Source organism: Colossoma macropomum, unplaced genomic scaffold (assembly GCF_904425465.1).
Source record: "Colossoma macropomum unplaced genomic scaffold, Colossoma_macropomum, whole genome shotgun sequence".
Lineage (NCBI taxonomy): Eukaryota > Metazoa > Chordata > Actinopteri > Characiformes > Serrasalmidae > Colossoma > Colossoma macropomum.
The window spans coordinates 9,278,061-9,293,203 of NW_023494790.1; the positions used below are offsets into that span (position 1 = coordinate 9,278,061).

The 15,143-nt window shown below is 43.2% G+C and overlaps 1 protein-coding gene across 20 annotated transcripts in view; it reads left to right on the forward strand.

The window, feature by feature from the left end:
• The first annotated feature begins 4,885 nt into the window (after positions 1-4,885).
• ebf3a (EBF transcription factor 3a) overlaps positions 4,886-15,143 on the forward strand; it is a 115,568-nt gene continuing 105,310 nt past the window's right edge. For all 20 annotated transcript variants that reach the window (XM_036572055.1, XM_036572068.1, XM_036572074.1 and 17 more), the window contains exons 1-6: positions 4,886-5,891; positions 6,250-6,406; positions 6,943-7,006; positions 7,317-7,372; positions 10,041-10,114; positions 11,801-11,869. In XM_036572055.1, coding sequence (XP_036427948.1) covers positions 5,758-5,891; positions 6,250-6,406; positions 6,943-7,006; positions 7,317-7,372; positions 10,041-10,114; positions 11,801-11,869 — 554 coding nt within the window. In that variant the 5' untranslated portion in view covers positions 4,886-5,757. The remainder of the gene's footprint in view (positions 5,892-6,249; positions 6,407-6,942; positions 7,007-7,316; positions 7,373-10,040; positions 10,115-11,800; positions 11,870-15,143) is intronic.

The window sequence follows — 15,143 nt, forward strand, 5'->3', positions numbered from 1 at the left end:
CTGAGTGTATCAAAGCAGGCAATGCTAAAGTCCCAGTGGCTGAGGAAAAAAATCTGAGTTAATTAGCACGATGCATGTTTAATTAAAGCCAATTACAATATCTGAAATGACCTAATCGAAACCTGCTTTTTTTCAGTGAAGGTGCCCTCAGCTCCTGCTGTTCAGGAGTGAAATAAATACCGCACTTAAGACCGCAGTTTGGTGTTTGATATTTCTGAGGGCTTCTTTTGGCTCCACGCGGCGTTTATTTTGCTCGATCTAACATGTGATATTTGATCCATGTCTCTGCGCCAAAGGCTACTCTGTTCATTCGCGTCTTTCATTGGCTATAATTTGTTCTATTTGCACCGCGGGCTTTGAGCAGATTCAGCGCTGATCTGCTGAGCTATAGAAGAAAATGATGAGTACGAAAAATTACTATTACATCTTATTCCTCTAAACTTTCTGTTCGTTTTTTTCCCGCGTAAATCTGCGTTCAGAAGGCAGTTTCGTTTAATATGAGATAAATTTCCAAAAGATTTTGAAATATAATGTAAGCTATCGCATGTAAACGGATGAGAATCCACTAAAGTGACTAAAATGAAACAGAAGTCTGATCCAGGCGTGTACAATACTGGGTAAAGAGAAGCGCTGTAAGTGGGCTGCACTCCACCAGCGGGACGATAGGAGGCGCTCTTTAACAAATTTCAGAAAGGGGCTGCAGGGGTGGAGGTGTGGGGGGGTAAAAGAACCGTGCAGACCTGCCCCTCTGCTTTCTGCCCCCCTTTCAGCTTATACTGCAAACGCTGCTCACAGCTTTAAAACAGAGATTCGGTGTCTTAGTCTATTTTACAACACTGATAAAACAAAAAGTATCTCTGTTTCACTTTCAGTCTTGAATTTTCGCTTTTTATGTTTTATTTTGTGTTGTTTTTTGCTTTTCGTGTATTTAATAATTTTCCCTATGACTCAAAATTGACTAAATTCAAAGCTACTATTTTGTTAGATATGTAAAACGTGTATATGTATTTGGTTTGTTTTTGCACGCCAATTAATTCGTCACTGATACATTTGTTTTCCTTCCATAATAATAATAAATTTGAATTATGACGGTCAAATATAATTACCTGTTTATGTACCTGCACTCTGCTCTTTATTACAGATGCCATTAGGTGTCATTAAGCCGTAGACTGAATGCAACAGTTTAAAGCACACTGCTGAATGATTGATTTAGTGCATGTGCTGGAGCCCACCGTCTGATTTTTATCTATCAGAGACCAACAGTGCCAACAACACGGGAGCACGCTTTATATACGCTCAACAAATTCGCTACTGTCGTCAAAATTTTAGCGCAAACATTTCCACTTTAAAAAAAGCGCGCTTGGATGTTTGTTTGTTTGGATGTTCAGTAAATGCGTTATTGTAACTCCAGTCTCCTTCCTGAGTCTGTGATAGCTGACTGCTCATGTGGCGCTGATAGATGCGCGTCCACACGGGGTCACCTAGCCTGCCCATCCATCCTCAAACCAACCTGAGCTCAAACTTGACCGACTTGCATTTTGCAACCATCCCACCGTATCTATAGTGTGGTCAAGTGCGCGTTTGGTCAGCTGCGCTCGTTTCCTGCTCTCGGTTAGGATGTTAGGACGTGCTCTGGACTGCAGTCCGTTTCAGAGCCTCATTGGAGGACTAAAAGCGCAGTTGTGATTTAGTTTCATGTCTCAACGTGAAGATGAAAAACCTCCCCAGCACTCTTCCTCCTCCGCTTTGCTCGAGCTCTGGAGCTCCTCCAGAGTCCACAGAGGCAGACCTGAGGCTCATCTGGACTGGCTGGACTGGGCCGAGGTGGTGGGGGGGGCAAATAGGGGAGGACCCCGCGTGTTTTTACGCGGGTATGGCATGCACGAGGAAGAAGAAGAGAAAAGAAGGAGGAGGAGGAGGTGGAGGAGAAGAAGGAGGAGGACAGCTGGGCACTGGCCATCTCACTGACTTCGCCTTTGACATCTGGGAAAGCCGCCGGTGTGTGGCACGCGAATGGGCTGATGTCGCTATTTAAATGCAAATTTTGCAGGGGATCATTGAAGCCTCGGCCCGTATAAATTCACACAAAAGGAAACACTTCGCGCACAATGAAGGAGGAGGAGGAGGAGGAGGCGCGTTTCTTCGGGAGGTCTCGGGCAAACACCAAGCAAATCTTATTCAAAGCCACACACACACACACACACGTACACACACCTTCTGCATGACTAACTTTCTCTTTGTCCGCTGCTCGCTGTTAGCACACTTTCCACATAAGATCTAGCGCAGGACAACTAAATCCACAGCACACTTTACAGAGCCAGAACAAACCAGTTATTGCCTCAAGAACCAGTATAAACAAAGAAGACATTTATTATTATTATTATTATTATTATTATTATTATTATTATTCAATCGCTATAATTATGGACTAATGGGTTTGTTTTTAAATTAGCAGGTATCTTCTTTCATACTGTCCCTGAGAGCAAAACACTGTTTACATTTCACTAAAGACAAATTTCTTTCAATACAAAAGTTTTTTGCCTTTTTACAAGAAATGAATTTTTTCTGACATTAGAAATCTTTCAAAACTCATTAATCATAAATCCCGAACGAATTTGAAATAGAATTTTTTTTTAAAAAATCCCATAGATTTTGGAAAAGGCTAAAGTTGGCGAATTAAAAATCTCTTTTTTTTCGCTGCTTTGGCTGCGGGGCCAGATGAGGCTGCAAAATGAGCTGAGATGGATTCAGGCGCAGCGGCAGCAGCTGATTCTCCCTCTCCGGCCAGATGGCTCCTCAACACAGATTTGCATTCATTTTCGCCTAATATCTTCCAAAATAGAGGGGCAGCTGCATTTGTTGTCAAATAAGGTTTAAAAGTCCCCCTTTTTAGGACGGGATCGTTACCTACGCGATGGGATTGTTGAACTTTTCTCCCCCCCACACACCCACAACCCCTCCCTCCCTGCCTCTCTCCGTCATCTATCCCTCCATCTCTCCATCCCTCCATCCCTTCACCTCGCCATCTCTAGTCAACAGTATCAGCTTTAAGGGGATTTACTCTAAAACCCTAATTTGGGAATCAGATTGAAATCGCTTTGGTGTGTAATCTGTATTAAAGATACTGTAGATTACAGTTACACGAAAGCAACCAGGAGGACTATTGATGTGTATAAAAGTTACGTTTTAATGTGTATTTTATTTAAATGTAAAATACCGGGAATTTTACATTTGGAAAAACGCAACGCTAAATTAAAGAAACATTTCTTATCAAATTGCGTTATTTATAACGACAAAAGTCACAGAAAGGATCAGACGTTCAACTTACAAAACACAACATCGAGATCATGTAGACGAGCATGAAATATGAACCTACAAGCTCTTTATATTACATTAAAAACGTGAAAATAAAAATTAAAAGCGATCATATAGTTGAATCAAATCCACGCGCGTCAAAGATAAATAATCTCATTATGATTTAAATTGTCATAAAACGTAATAATTTTATTACTTACGTATTTAATTAGACGGCCAGGCAGAGTAATGGCTTTCAGGAGGCGAGGCAGGAGCAACAGCTTTGCTAATTCACTTTATCTTTGGCAATAGTCATTAACCCCCAACACCAGCCAAACAGATTGCTCTCTAAAACACATCTCTCTTCTCACATCTTCTCCGTCCCCCCCACACCTCCTCCTCCTCCCTCCATCCCTCCATCCCTCCATCCCACCCTCCGGGTCCCTGGATAACCCACATCGGAGTTCAATTTTCGCCCATTAATTCAAAGATTAACATGAACACACACCCTGACAACTGGCTAAGAGAGAGAGAGAGAGAGAGAGAGAGAGAGAGAGACAGAGAGAGAGAGAGAGAGAGAGAAAAGGAGGAGAATCACCTTACCCCGTATCAAAAATAATAACCACTCTTCTTAAAAAAGCTCTTGTTTATTTTCAGACAGGCTCGGTTTGGTTTGGAGCTCGTGGGGTGGACGCACTGCATCCCACGAGCCTTTCCAGTTTCTTTCTTTTCTTTTTCTTTCTCCCTCTTTTTTTTCAAATGCAGTTTTCAGATCACGATTTGCAACCAGGAGTGCGTGTGCGTGAGCGTGCGTGTGCGTGAGTGAGTGAGTGAGTGAGCGTGTGCGCGTGTTCGCGCGCGCGCGTGTGTGTGAGAGTGTGAGTAGCCCGCTGCAGCGCTTCACACACTTCCAACTTTGCGCGTGCATGAAGCAGTGGAGGCTCTTAAACACGCCAGACGGTTTTTTGGAGATGTGAGGCTCGTTTTGGAGAAGCTAATCCACATGTTTGCTGCTGCTGCTGCTGCTGCTTCCATAGCGATGCATGGACGGTGATGATCTCACTCTGAACGGGAGAGAAAGCACGGACGCGCGCGAGCAGCCAGTGAGAGTCCTCTGAGCACATCAGTGGTCAGTCCTTTATTTTTCTTTTTTTTTGTTGTTTTTTACTTAAAAAATGAAAAGAACAACTTCACTTTGTAAATTAATTGCATCACTTTTAAATTTGAGAATTTTGGGCGTCATGCTGTAAATTTACGTTGTATTTACATTTTTTGTTTTTGCAGTTTCTGTTAATTTACTGGTACTTTTTAAAACAATATTTTGCATGCATTAAACAGTATTAAGGCCTACTAATTACCAACTTTTATATTATTATTATTATTATTATTATTATTATTCAGTCTATTGTTATTATTGTTCTTTCTAACTCTAAACTCCACACGTTGTTTTATCAGAAACGCTGCAATCACAGTTGCTCTCTCTCTCTCTCTCTCTCTCCTCCTGGGTAACTCGTGCGACAGGAAGCATCAACCCCCCCCCTCCTCTTCAACTACCCCCCCAACTCTTCTACCTACCCCCCAGCCCTCCTCCCCCCTCCCCCTTCCCTTATACGGTCAAAGCCCCGCCTCCTGCGCGCGTCATCCTCTGACAGCGCGGCTCCCGCGGGTCTGGAGTTTTGGCTCCCGGGAAAGGTTGCAGTCCTGGGGGAAAGAGGGCTGAGTTTAGTGCGCCTCCATCCAGTCCGCGAGACGCTGAAGGCCCCTCATCATCATCATCCTCCTCCTCTCTTCTTCCCCGCGTGCCGGGAAAAAACGCGAGCGGCGGCGAAAAAATCCCTCCATCCCGCGCGCCTTTATTTGTCTTTTTTTTTTTTAAAGGGGGAGCCAGAAGTGCTCCATTACAGCAAAGCGGCGCGCTTCTCAACTCCTGCATCTTTTACCTTTTTCAAAATTTTGTATTTATTATTTTGCATTGTTTTTTATACTGTTCTTGTTTCCACTCGGGGATGCTGCTGCCGTTGATGCGTTCTGTGCACGATGGAGCGAGCCTGAGACTGAGAGCATCGCCGCGGCGCAAAGTTGCAAGAAATGTTTAGTTGAACATTGAGGAAAAGAAGAGAAAGAAGAAGTAAAGAAAAGAAAACGGCAGCAACAACAACTACTACAACCACATCGCCAAGCAGAGCTGTTTGTTCGCCTTCACTTTTCACTTCTGCACCGGGATCGTTGATGCTGCGCTGATCCGAGGAGCCGAGACTTCGCGCACTGGGCTTTTAATTCTGTATATTTTTTCTTACTTTTTTTCCTTTCCATCGCGAGCAGAACACGAGCAAAACTTTCTCTATCCCTCGCTCTTTCTCTCCTCTCGCCGTCCGCGCGCGGAGGATCCTAGGGCTTTGCGTGTTTGTGTGTGTGTGTGTGTTTTTTTTTCTCCTCGTCGTTTCCACCGCGCCGCCTGCATTCATGTTCGGGATTCAGGACAACATACCGCGAGGAGGGACGAGTATGAAGGAGGAGCCGCTGGGCAGCGGGATGAACCCGGTCAGGTCCTGGATGCACACGGCCGGGGTGGTGGACGCCAACACGGCCGCGCAGAGGTACCAAACACACGGCCTTGAGCTTTGCGTTTTTCAGTTCTTACTTTATTTATTTATTTTTCTCCTAAAAATGCATTTCTCAAATCCCAGCACTACTGCCAGCGTATCAGTTACACTCCCACACGCATCTCTCCACGGGCCAACTGTTTAAGGGACCGTTTAGGAATTCTCCACAGAATTAACACAAAAAGAAAAAAAAGAAAAATAATGAAAGGAAAAAAAGAACGATGTGCTTCCACCGACTACATTTTGCATTTTCTTTCCCCATCACAAATACACCCACTCGCTTTTTTCTCGTTTTCCACGTGTTTTAAATTTTATTTTTATTCATTTTATTCCTTTTTGTGTGCGTTTCTAGTGGAGTTGGTCTGGCGCGAGCGCACTATGAGAAACAGCCTCCGTCCAACCTGAGAAAGTCCAATTTCTTCCACTTCGTGCTGGCGCTGTACGACAGGCAGGGACAGCCGGTGGAGATCGAGAGGACGGCCTTCGTGGACTTTGTGGAGAAGGAGAAAGTAAGCCACGGCTCTGTGGTGCTTTTAGAGTTTTTTACAGAGCTATTATTCATTGTTTATTATTTATTATTCATCTGTAAACGCTAAAGCGCTAAACATAAACATGCTGTACAAAACCCGCTGAAAAATTAACACTTAATCACGGTAAAAATAAGAAAACAATGACCTGGCGCGCGGCTGACAAAAAACAACTATGTACTTATTAATTATCATTCATTTGACACTGACTTTGAGATATTGTTGGTAGATGAGAAACTTTGGGCGATTTATTTATTTATAGCACCCAGTTATTTATGAAAGCATAACATGTGCCTATTGTTGTTCTTATTTTCATTATTATTGTTATTATTATCGCCTTAGTCTTATTGCTGTTATTATCATCATAATTATCAGAAACTCACTCGGAAACGCAGAAAAAGGCCACAAAAAATAAACAAGGCTAAAAGCGCCTGTTTTAAAATTTTATAAATGCCTTTTTTTTTCTTTTTGAAAATGTCGACAGTCCTGTTCTGATTTTACCCACTGCTTATTTTCAGGAACCAAACAGTGAAAAAACTAACAATGGGATTCATTACAAACTACAACTTTTATACAGCAACGGTGAGTCAAAGCTCTAATTACACGCAAACAGCGAGGAAGCGGAATTAAAATCAAACACAATCTGGTTAGATTGAAGAGAAGTTTAATCTCTTATGTGACAGTCTAATGTACATAATATCAATACTTCGCTTTTCTTCCTGTTAGCTGATAAAGTTCAGTAATATTGCACTGTATTGCGTCAGTGACGCTCGTGTGCTGAAACTGTAATTTTTGACGGATGTTGTTTTTATGTTGTTTTAACGTGCTGTGTGTTGTTGTGATAAATGTGCACTTTCTCTCAATCCAACTCTATCTGTCTCTCTGATTTCAGGAGTGCGAACAGAGCAGGATCTCTATGTGAGGTTAATCGACTCCATGACCAAACAGGTAAGAGCACTTCTGTTTTTATTATTTATTAGTCTGCGATTTTTCTAAATTAGCTCGGCTGCTCTTTGGCTGCATGACGCTGCTGGTGGTTTAGATGCGAGGATTTTGGGGGGGTCTGGCAGGTTTGATTGAGTGTGTTATTGCTGGATAATTTATCGCAGAGTTATTCGAAGTTGACAGACGACGTAAGATTAAAAATATAATGATAATAAAATACAACCGCGCGCTTTTGACCAATTTGGCCTATGAATTACAAAGAGGTTTGATGAAAGAGGGTTAAAATAAGCTATGGTCTTTCCCTCCTTGTTATCAGTTGCAGGTCTCTCTCTCTCCCTCCCTCTCTCTCTCTCTCTCTCTCTCTCTCTCTCTCTCTCTCTCTCTCTCCTTTCACCTCATTCTGTTTCATTTATCTGATATGATCCTGAAGTTACTCAGCCTCTTCAGCTCTCAAACTCTCCAATTCAGTCCAGTTTTCCCGCCTTTTATAAATAAATATGGTTCAGTTGTTCAATAATTATTCACATTCGACCATCAGTGAGAGGAGTTGGTGCTTCCTTTGAGGAAAATCAAACATCCTGTTAGCGTTTGTACTAAATGCGAGGTTTAATTTGGTGTTTGTGTCCATATCAGGGCGAACATCCGGGTCATTTAATGATTTTCCCCTTAAAATTTAGCATTTAATGATCAGCGACAGATTTATTGCATTAGTTCTACATTTAGTGTCAAATAATATGAAGGGTCCCTCAGTAGGTTGTGGAGACTCCGGTGGGCATAGAGTGGAGAGAGAGAGAGAGAGAGAGAGAGAGAGAGAGAGAGAGAGAGAGAGAGAGATTCATACTGGATATCATGTAAAAGCGATCCCTCCTTTCATTCCTAACGGTTCATTTCTGCGCGGTTTTGAAGAGCACCGCAGCTCCAGCCGCTCTCAGACTATGTTGTTGCTCATGTTGTCAGATAGCCGACAGGAATAACAGCGGAATAATGAAATAATAACAGTGATGTGCAGGTTTATTGTGTTCTGCGGCCTAATTGGTGTGGAAGTGATCAAAGAGCCAATGAGGCTGAACAGCAGCTTTATGGATTTTCAGAGTTTGAGTGGAAATAAATCAGAGCAAAAGCATTGAAAGTCACAGCAGATACATACACACACACGCGCGCGCGCATACACACCCACGGGTCATCCTCCGTTTTAAAAGCTCTTAAAGATCTGGACGAGACTTTTAGACCCAGTTTAATAATATCACGTGCGCGGCGGGGCTTTTGTTTATTGTTTATTATTTGTGAGAACTGGATTAAATCACCACTGTGAATTATTATTATTATTATTATTATTATTATTATTATTATTATTATTATTATTATTATTCGTGCATTTTTAATATTATTGCTTTTATTATACCAATAATAATTATTAGTAGCATTTCATTATTGTTGCTTTTATTATTTACATTTTACACACATTGAGTACATTTATATTTTACTTTATTTTACATTATTATGCTTTTTTTTCTTTTTGTCTTTTTTGTTACTTTTGTCTTCTCCATCACGCGCGCGGTTATTCGCAGTTTTATCAAACAAAATTTAATTTGGTCTCGAGCCTCCCCTCACCACATTCACGCGCGCGCGCGACAAAAGCATCAGGGTACTGTTGTAGCGAGGGATGCGAGAAAGAGAGAGATGCAGAGAGAGAGAGTGAGAGAGAGAGAGAGAAAGAGAGAGAGAGCGCACCTCCAGCTCTGCGCCATCTGTTAAAGCCAATGCTCAAAAGTTAGTGAACCGTACAGCGCGTTCAGCTTTTTATCTGAAGAAGAAGAAGAAAAAAGAGAGAGGGAGACGGAGAGAGAGAGAGAGAGAGAGAGAGAGAGAGAGAGAGAGAGAGGGAGAAATCATTGTTAGCGGCTCTAAAATAAACAGCAGATTGCCCATTAGCACTTTCCCCTCAAATATGTGCACATTAGAGCTCTCGGGTCTTGTGCAGCGCGGCCATCTGCATGCAGGCCATCTACACCCCCCCAACACACACACACGCACACACACACACACACACACACACACACCACACACACACACACACACACACACCACACACACTGCAGCATATGCGGCTTCTCATTCACTAACTCTTATTAATGCCACTTTACTTATCAGCAGCACCAACCTGCCAAGCGCTCACACTCACCTCACACACAGCAGCCTCCTCGTGCATTCAGGGGAATTATGTTATAGAGAAATCTTATAAATATAACTTATAATATCTATTATTATACATATTTTATGTAATTAAATTTAAAATCTAAGAAATATAATATTCGTAATAGGGTTTTGGTTAATATGTGGCGTATGCTCGTGCATAATTGTTCTAATGTGTTATTATTATTATTATTATTATTATTATTATTATTACTGCTATTATTATTATTATTATTATTATTATTGTTGTTGTTGTTGTAAATATTATCGTTCACAAATGTGATATTTTTATTAATATGTGTCAAACTCGTAATTTTATGCTTCTTAAAAAATTCGTAACTTTTATCAAAAATCGTATTTTAATTGATCTGATCCACTCTGATTCCTACATTTCGCTGTGCAGCATCAGCGAACATTACACCTGCTTATTAAGTTGTTAAGCACGTTTTTCACTAATGTCTCGCTTTCTTTTTTAAAGGCTATCATTTATGAAGGCCAAGACAAAAACCCGGAAATGTGCCGAGTTCTCCTCACACACGAAATTATGTGCAGGTAAGAAAAATAAATCTATCCAAATATGTCATGCATGTCATAACCACGTACCTGTTCAGCACGATTTCGGAAAAAATAAACTAGGTTTAGTTGGTCTAATTGCCAAATTTGATGCAGCTGATTTATATATGCACATCGTGAAGAAAACTGGTTTGAGAAAGGACAAAGAGATGTAGGTGGGATGCGGAGCTCGGTGCACAAACGCACGAGGAGCTTGGCCCTGGATGAGCTGTGGATTGGATGATGATGATATGCGCTGCTTTGGGCTGCTGTAAATGCTGTTCTGCCTCTGGTCGCGAACAAATCGCTCCACAAAGGCGAATGAAATCTGCGGAGGGATCTGGATTTATCTGGCTCGACCTGGACTGTAGCATTACCACATGCACACATGCACACAGGCACCTAGTGCTCGCTGACTTTCCACTGGTGGCGAAGTTAAGTTTGCAAAAGGTTTAAAGGGATTTCCCACTGAACTGCCTGACGACTCAGGCCTCTTAGAGCAGTGGTGTTGAAGCACAGTGACGGAACCTCATCATAATTTTTGTAAATCAAGATGGAAAAGAAAAATCTACTGTATTTTCTTCCAATTTTATTTTTTTTTCCCTTCAGATAGTGTTGCAAGATGCCATCTGCAACCTGAACAGCTTTCAGCCTGCAAGACAATGGCATTGTTATTTACAAAGCCCAAATTAGACAATTGCAAAACAAAAAAATAAAAGGAAAGGATGAGGGGTACAAACAATCCTGTTTCACCCACCAGCATCAGGCATCACTAACAGGCATAAAGGTCATGCTACAATGCCATTTTCTGCCACTGCCCACCATTAGCCCCCACTCATGTGTTGCAGTCGGGGCTGTGTTTGAAGAGGCATTAACATACTAAACACAGCTCTTTCTGTGTGCTGACGTGCTTCACAGATAACGCAACGTGTTGTCGTCGCTGTTTGCCGTGGCTTCTTGTGCTGCGAGTACATGGGACTTCTCACAGATGTGTTTCTTTTTTTGATTCGTACACACAAGTGGAGGTCCATACACTTTCTTTAATCACTTTAGCTGTCAGCTTAGAAGAGCTTTACATATTTTCCATACCATATGGTGTTAATTTAGCTCATTTGGACATGTAACCATTATACGAGTGTGCTTCTTTAAATGCAAGAGGCATAACGTGTGTGTTTTTCTCCTGTAGCATTTCAGCATTAATTAAAGCACTCATAATGGGGAGCGTCGTCGGGGCCCTCAAAATGGAGGCATTGGCACATTGTGAGAGATTGATGCAGGCTTTTGAGCCGGTAATTAATAAGTGCCCCACAGAAACGCTGGTTGAAGGTGGCATCTTGCATCCTCTCCAGATATAACAGCTTGACAATTAGAGGTAAACAAAAGGCGAAGCTGTGAAAGTGATCCTCCTGCCTCTTGGCACCCCCCCACTCCCCCCTTTCCTCCACAACACACTCCCGTCCTGTCCGCTGCTCAGCACCAAGACAAACACCGAGACATGCTGTTCCCCATCTTCTGGTTTACCCACCACCCGTTTCGCCCCAAAACCGCACAGCGTCAGGGATGGCCAGCCAGCATCCTCCGCCTATCTGAATATAAAGGGATTGAGAAAGTGATGAAGCTGAGGCACTAATACTTTCATGTAGACCGCCTCCTGAGCCTCCTTGTTTGTTTGTCTGTCGTTTACAGCCGGTGTTGTGACAAGAAAAGCTGCGGCAACAGAAACGAGACACCCTCAGACCCTGTAATCATCGACAGGTAAGGGCCTGCTCCTTTCTTCTTCTTCTTTTCCTCCTCCTTTCTGGGAGTGTGTTGGTGTGTTGTACCCGTGTCTACCTAGTAGTGTTAGGCCGGGCACTCGCCATAGAGTGTGTGTGCGCGTGTGTTTGCCCTGCGCAGGTGGGTTGACTTGGAAAAACCCGGGGGTGTCTTTAGGGACTCTGTAATTGCTAGCTGAGTTGTCAGGGGAAGTAGTTTCCTTAGCCCTTCCTCTCTGCCGGGCGAGCAGTCCTTTATGCCTAGAGAGCGTTTTTTGGCTTTAAGATTTGCGGCTCTGCCTCCTTCTTCATCCTAATTTGTTAACAAGTGCTTTATTCGCCTCTGTCTCCTCTTCCCCTATTATCTTCTCTGTAAGCGCTAGAGATGCCTGTTCACAGCTTCACACGGGCTTTGTTTCTCTTATAGGGTCCACAGTGCGACAGAGCGTTAGCGCGTGCGAGTGTGTGTGTGTGTGTGTGTGTTTATGTTCTTCTTCCGTACTGCTACTCCTGGGTAATGAGTAATATTTCTCAGCTGGTTGTTGGCGCTTACATGTTGATAACATTAGCATTAGCGTGCTTAAACACACTGACTCCTGCAGCATTGGTAATTGATGTTTTTCTTCTTCTCTGTTTAATTTTATTTCATGTGCTTATGACTCTCTTTTGTGAGCACTACCTCAAGGTTACAAACACTCAGCAAGTCTTGCAGTGCTTCCTTATCACCAATTATCTCGGCAGAGTGTACACGTGTGGGGCAGATGAGGTACAGTGCGCTGGCTGCTACTTCTGCTGCCTGGGCCTCTTGGAGATTAGTGAGCTAGAACAAGCCCACCTTGCTCCATAAAGGCTGCAGCAAAAGCCATGAACAACTGGAGCACTGTGCCAGTAGCAAGAGAGCATGGCCCTCTCTCTCTCTCTCTTTCTCTCTCTCTCTCTGTCTATCTCTGTCTCACTCTGCTCCGTTGATGTCGCAGACTTATCTCCCCATCGCGAACTTTGCTGTCCGCCGGGTGAGAAATTAGATTGTGGCGGTAGAAACACGATGAAACGAGCCGAAGCAAAAATATGCACCGCCAGTGGACAGCAATGCTAATGTTTGACTAGCTGAAATAGCTGTTTGCTTAGTGGAGAATGTTTGGTATCTGACAGAGGGAACATCTCTCTTATTAGTAATCAAATAGGGACAACCACTTGCTGCTGTCACTCATGACTAGCATGGAGTGTGTGTGCATGTCAGAGTGTGTGTGTGCATCAAGTGTCGGAAAAAAAGACTCACTCCCTGGGTGCTGAATTTATGGCCGTGCTTGCATGCTTTGAGCTCTGTGAGTTTCCTCTTGTCACACGTCATATGGTTATGATTTGGAAACATTGCTGTTCTACATGATAATGTGGAGCAAATCAGGCTGTACAAGGAGAATTGTACTGATTTGAAATGGTGAACAGAGAGCACTGACATGTTATTAGTGGGAATATAACAGCAATAGTTGTGAAAATGTTATTATTTGACCTGCACTCGTTGACTCCGACAATGTGGTCTGTTGTGAGTATCATTTAAATAAGGATTATTTACTGTCAAATGCATTGATCAAAAGGATTAACTTGTCCCTGTCATGTGTAACCTTTTCTCCTGCTGTATCTGCTTTGCTAAGCGGAGTGTTTGAGGTGACAAGCACGAGCCTCGCTCCGTAACCTTCCGTTTCTTCCGCGTGAACGAGTGGAGCGTTTGAACAGATACGCTGATACGCTGCTACAGCGTGTGAACAGTAATTAGCAGCAGGATGTTTTAATGGAGAGAATTGTGTTACACTGCCCTGTAGCGGAGTGGAGAGAGGAGGAGCGGAGCTGTGCGCATGAGGGAGGTTTGTTTTGGTTTTCGGAGCAAAAGATAAAACATGCCTCACTTCCTCTTTGGTAGTTCCTGCGATGTCTCGGCCACACCGAGCCCATTCATCCACGCAGCCAGCTTACAGTATATATTTACCTTCAAAGAGACACATGCTGAACACTGTACAACAGGGCGTCATTGATATTTAACGCACTGGCTCTTCCCATAAATTGCTTGGCTTTGTGTCCCGGCTAAATAGAGTTAGAGAGATCGGGTGTCAGCGCTTTGTGCTTCAATCTGGTGGACAATGCGTGTAACACAAGTAAAATAGGAAAAGGGGAACAGTGGAGCAGGGATTGAGTCTCAGGGAAAGAGGCCGCGGCAAAAGGAGGGGATATTGTCGTAAGTTCAAACAGTGGATAAAAAAGCTCACATTTTCATTGTGGGCAGCCTGAAAGAGCCAGGAGTATCGTTTTCATCCGTTCTGCACGATCACAAAGGCAGACGTGCTTCATTAGCCCACTGCATTGTCTGCGTATCGCTACTATGAGCAGATGATTTTATCCTTTCGCTCCCAGAATGAGGGGCCAGGACAGGGCCCATTAAAAGTGCCGAAATCTTAACCTCAAACGACTGAAGTTCAGTTCATTTTTTTTAGATAGCTGTATGTCATACAGTGTCAGAAACCATACAAGCAAATCTATTTGAGCATGCAGTTGTGGTTTGAGGCAATGATGATGTAGGCATGTACTTTACAGAATGCTAATCGGTGATAAGCTCCCATCACTTGTTGTCAAAAACTAAAGAAGCCTACTTCAGATGTTAAACGTGCCTCTGCTAATCAACTACATTCAAGGTTTTTGATTTTTCGCCAAACTATTGCTTTGACTACAAGCGGGGGGAAGACGGACATGGCACAAGGCAAATTCCTCCACACTCGACCGCCATCCGGACTAATTTCTGCCCCTTGTCCCTCGCTAGAACACTGCGGACCAAAATCTTCATGACCAAATGGTTTGTGGACTTGAAACGACTGGGGTGAGGAAAGCAGGGATGCCTTCATATGAGCATGTTCAACAGGCACTTGGATATAATGGTTTGTGCGGACATGGAGGGAGTGAATCTGGAAAGTGAATGGAGGGATTGTTTAGGCGGACAAGAGAGGGCCGATTACGTTACAATCAAAACATTTGACTGAGGGGGGGGGAGAGAAGGGAAGAGAAAGGAAGAGAAGGAATCAGAAAGACAGAGAGAAAGAGGGGGAAAGAGACATTTTTATGCAGCACTGGGCCATGCTGACCAGAGTAACTCGTGATCCATTATCGATAACATTCTCAGCACCATTTTTTCCCAGATGGCACACGGGCCAGGCGCGCTGCTCGCTGGCACGGGCGCGGACAGTAACTGGCACCCTCACGCTCCTGGCATTTTCAATGGAGTTTAGGAG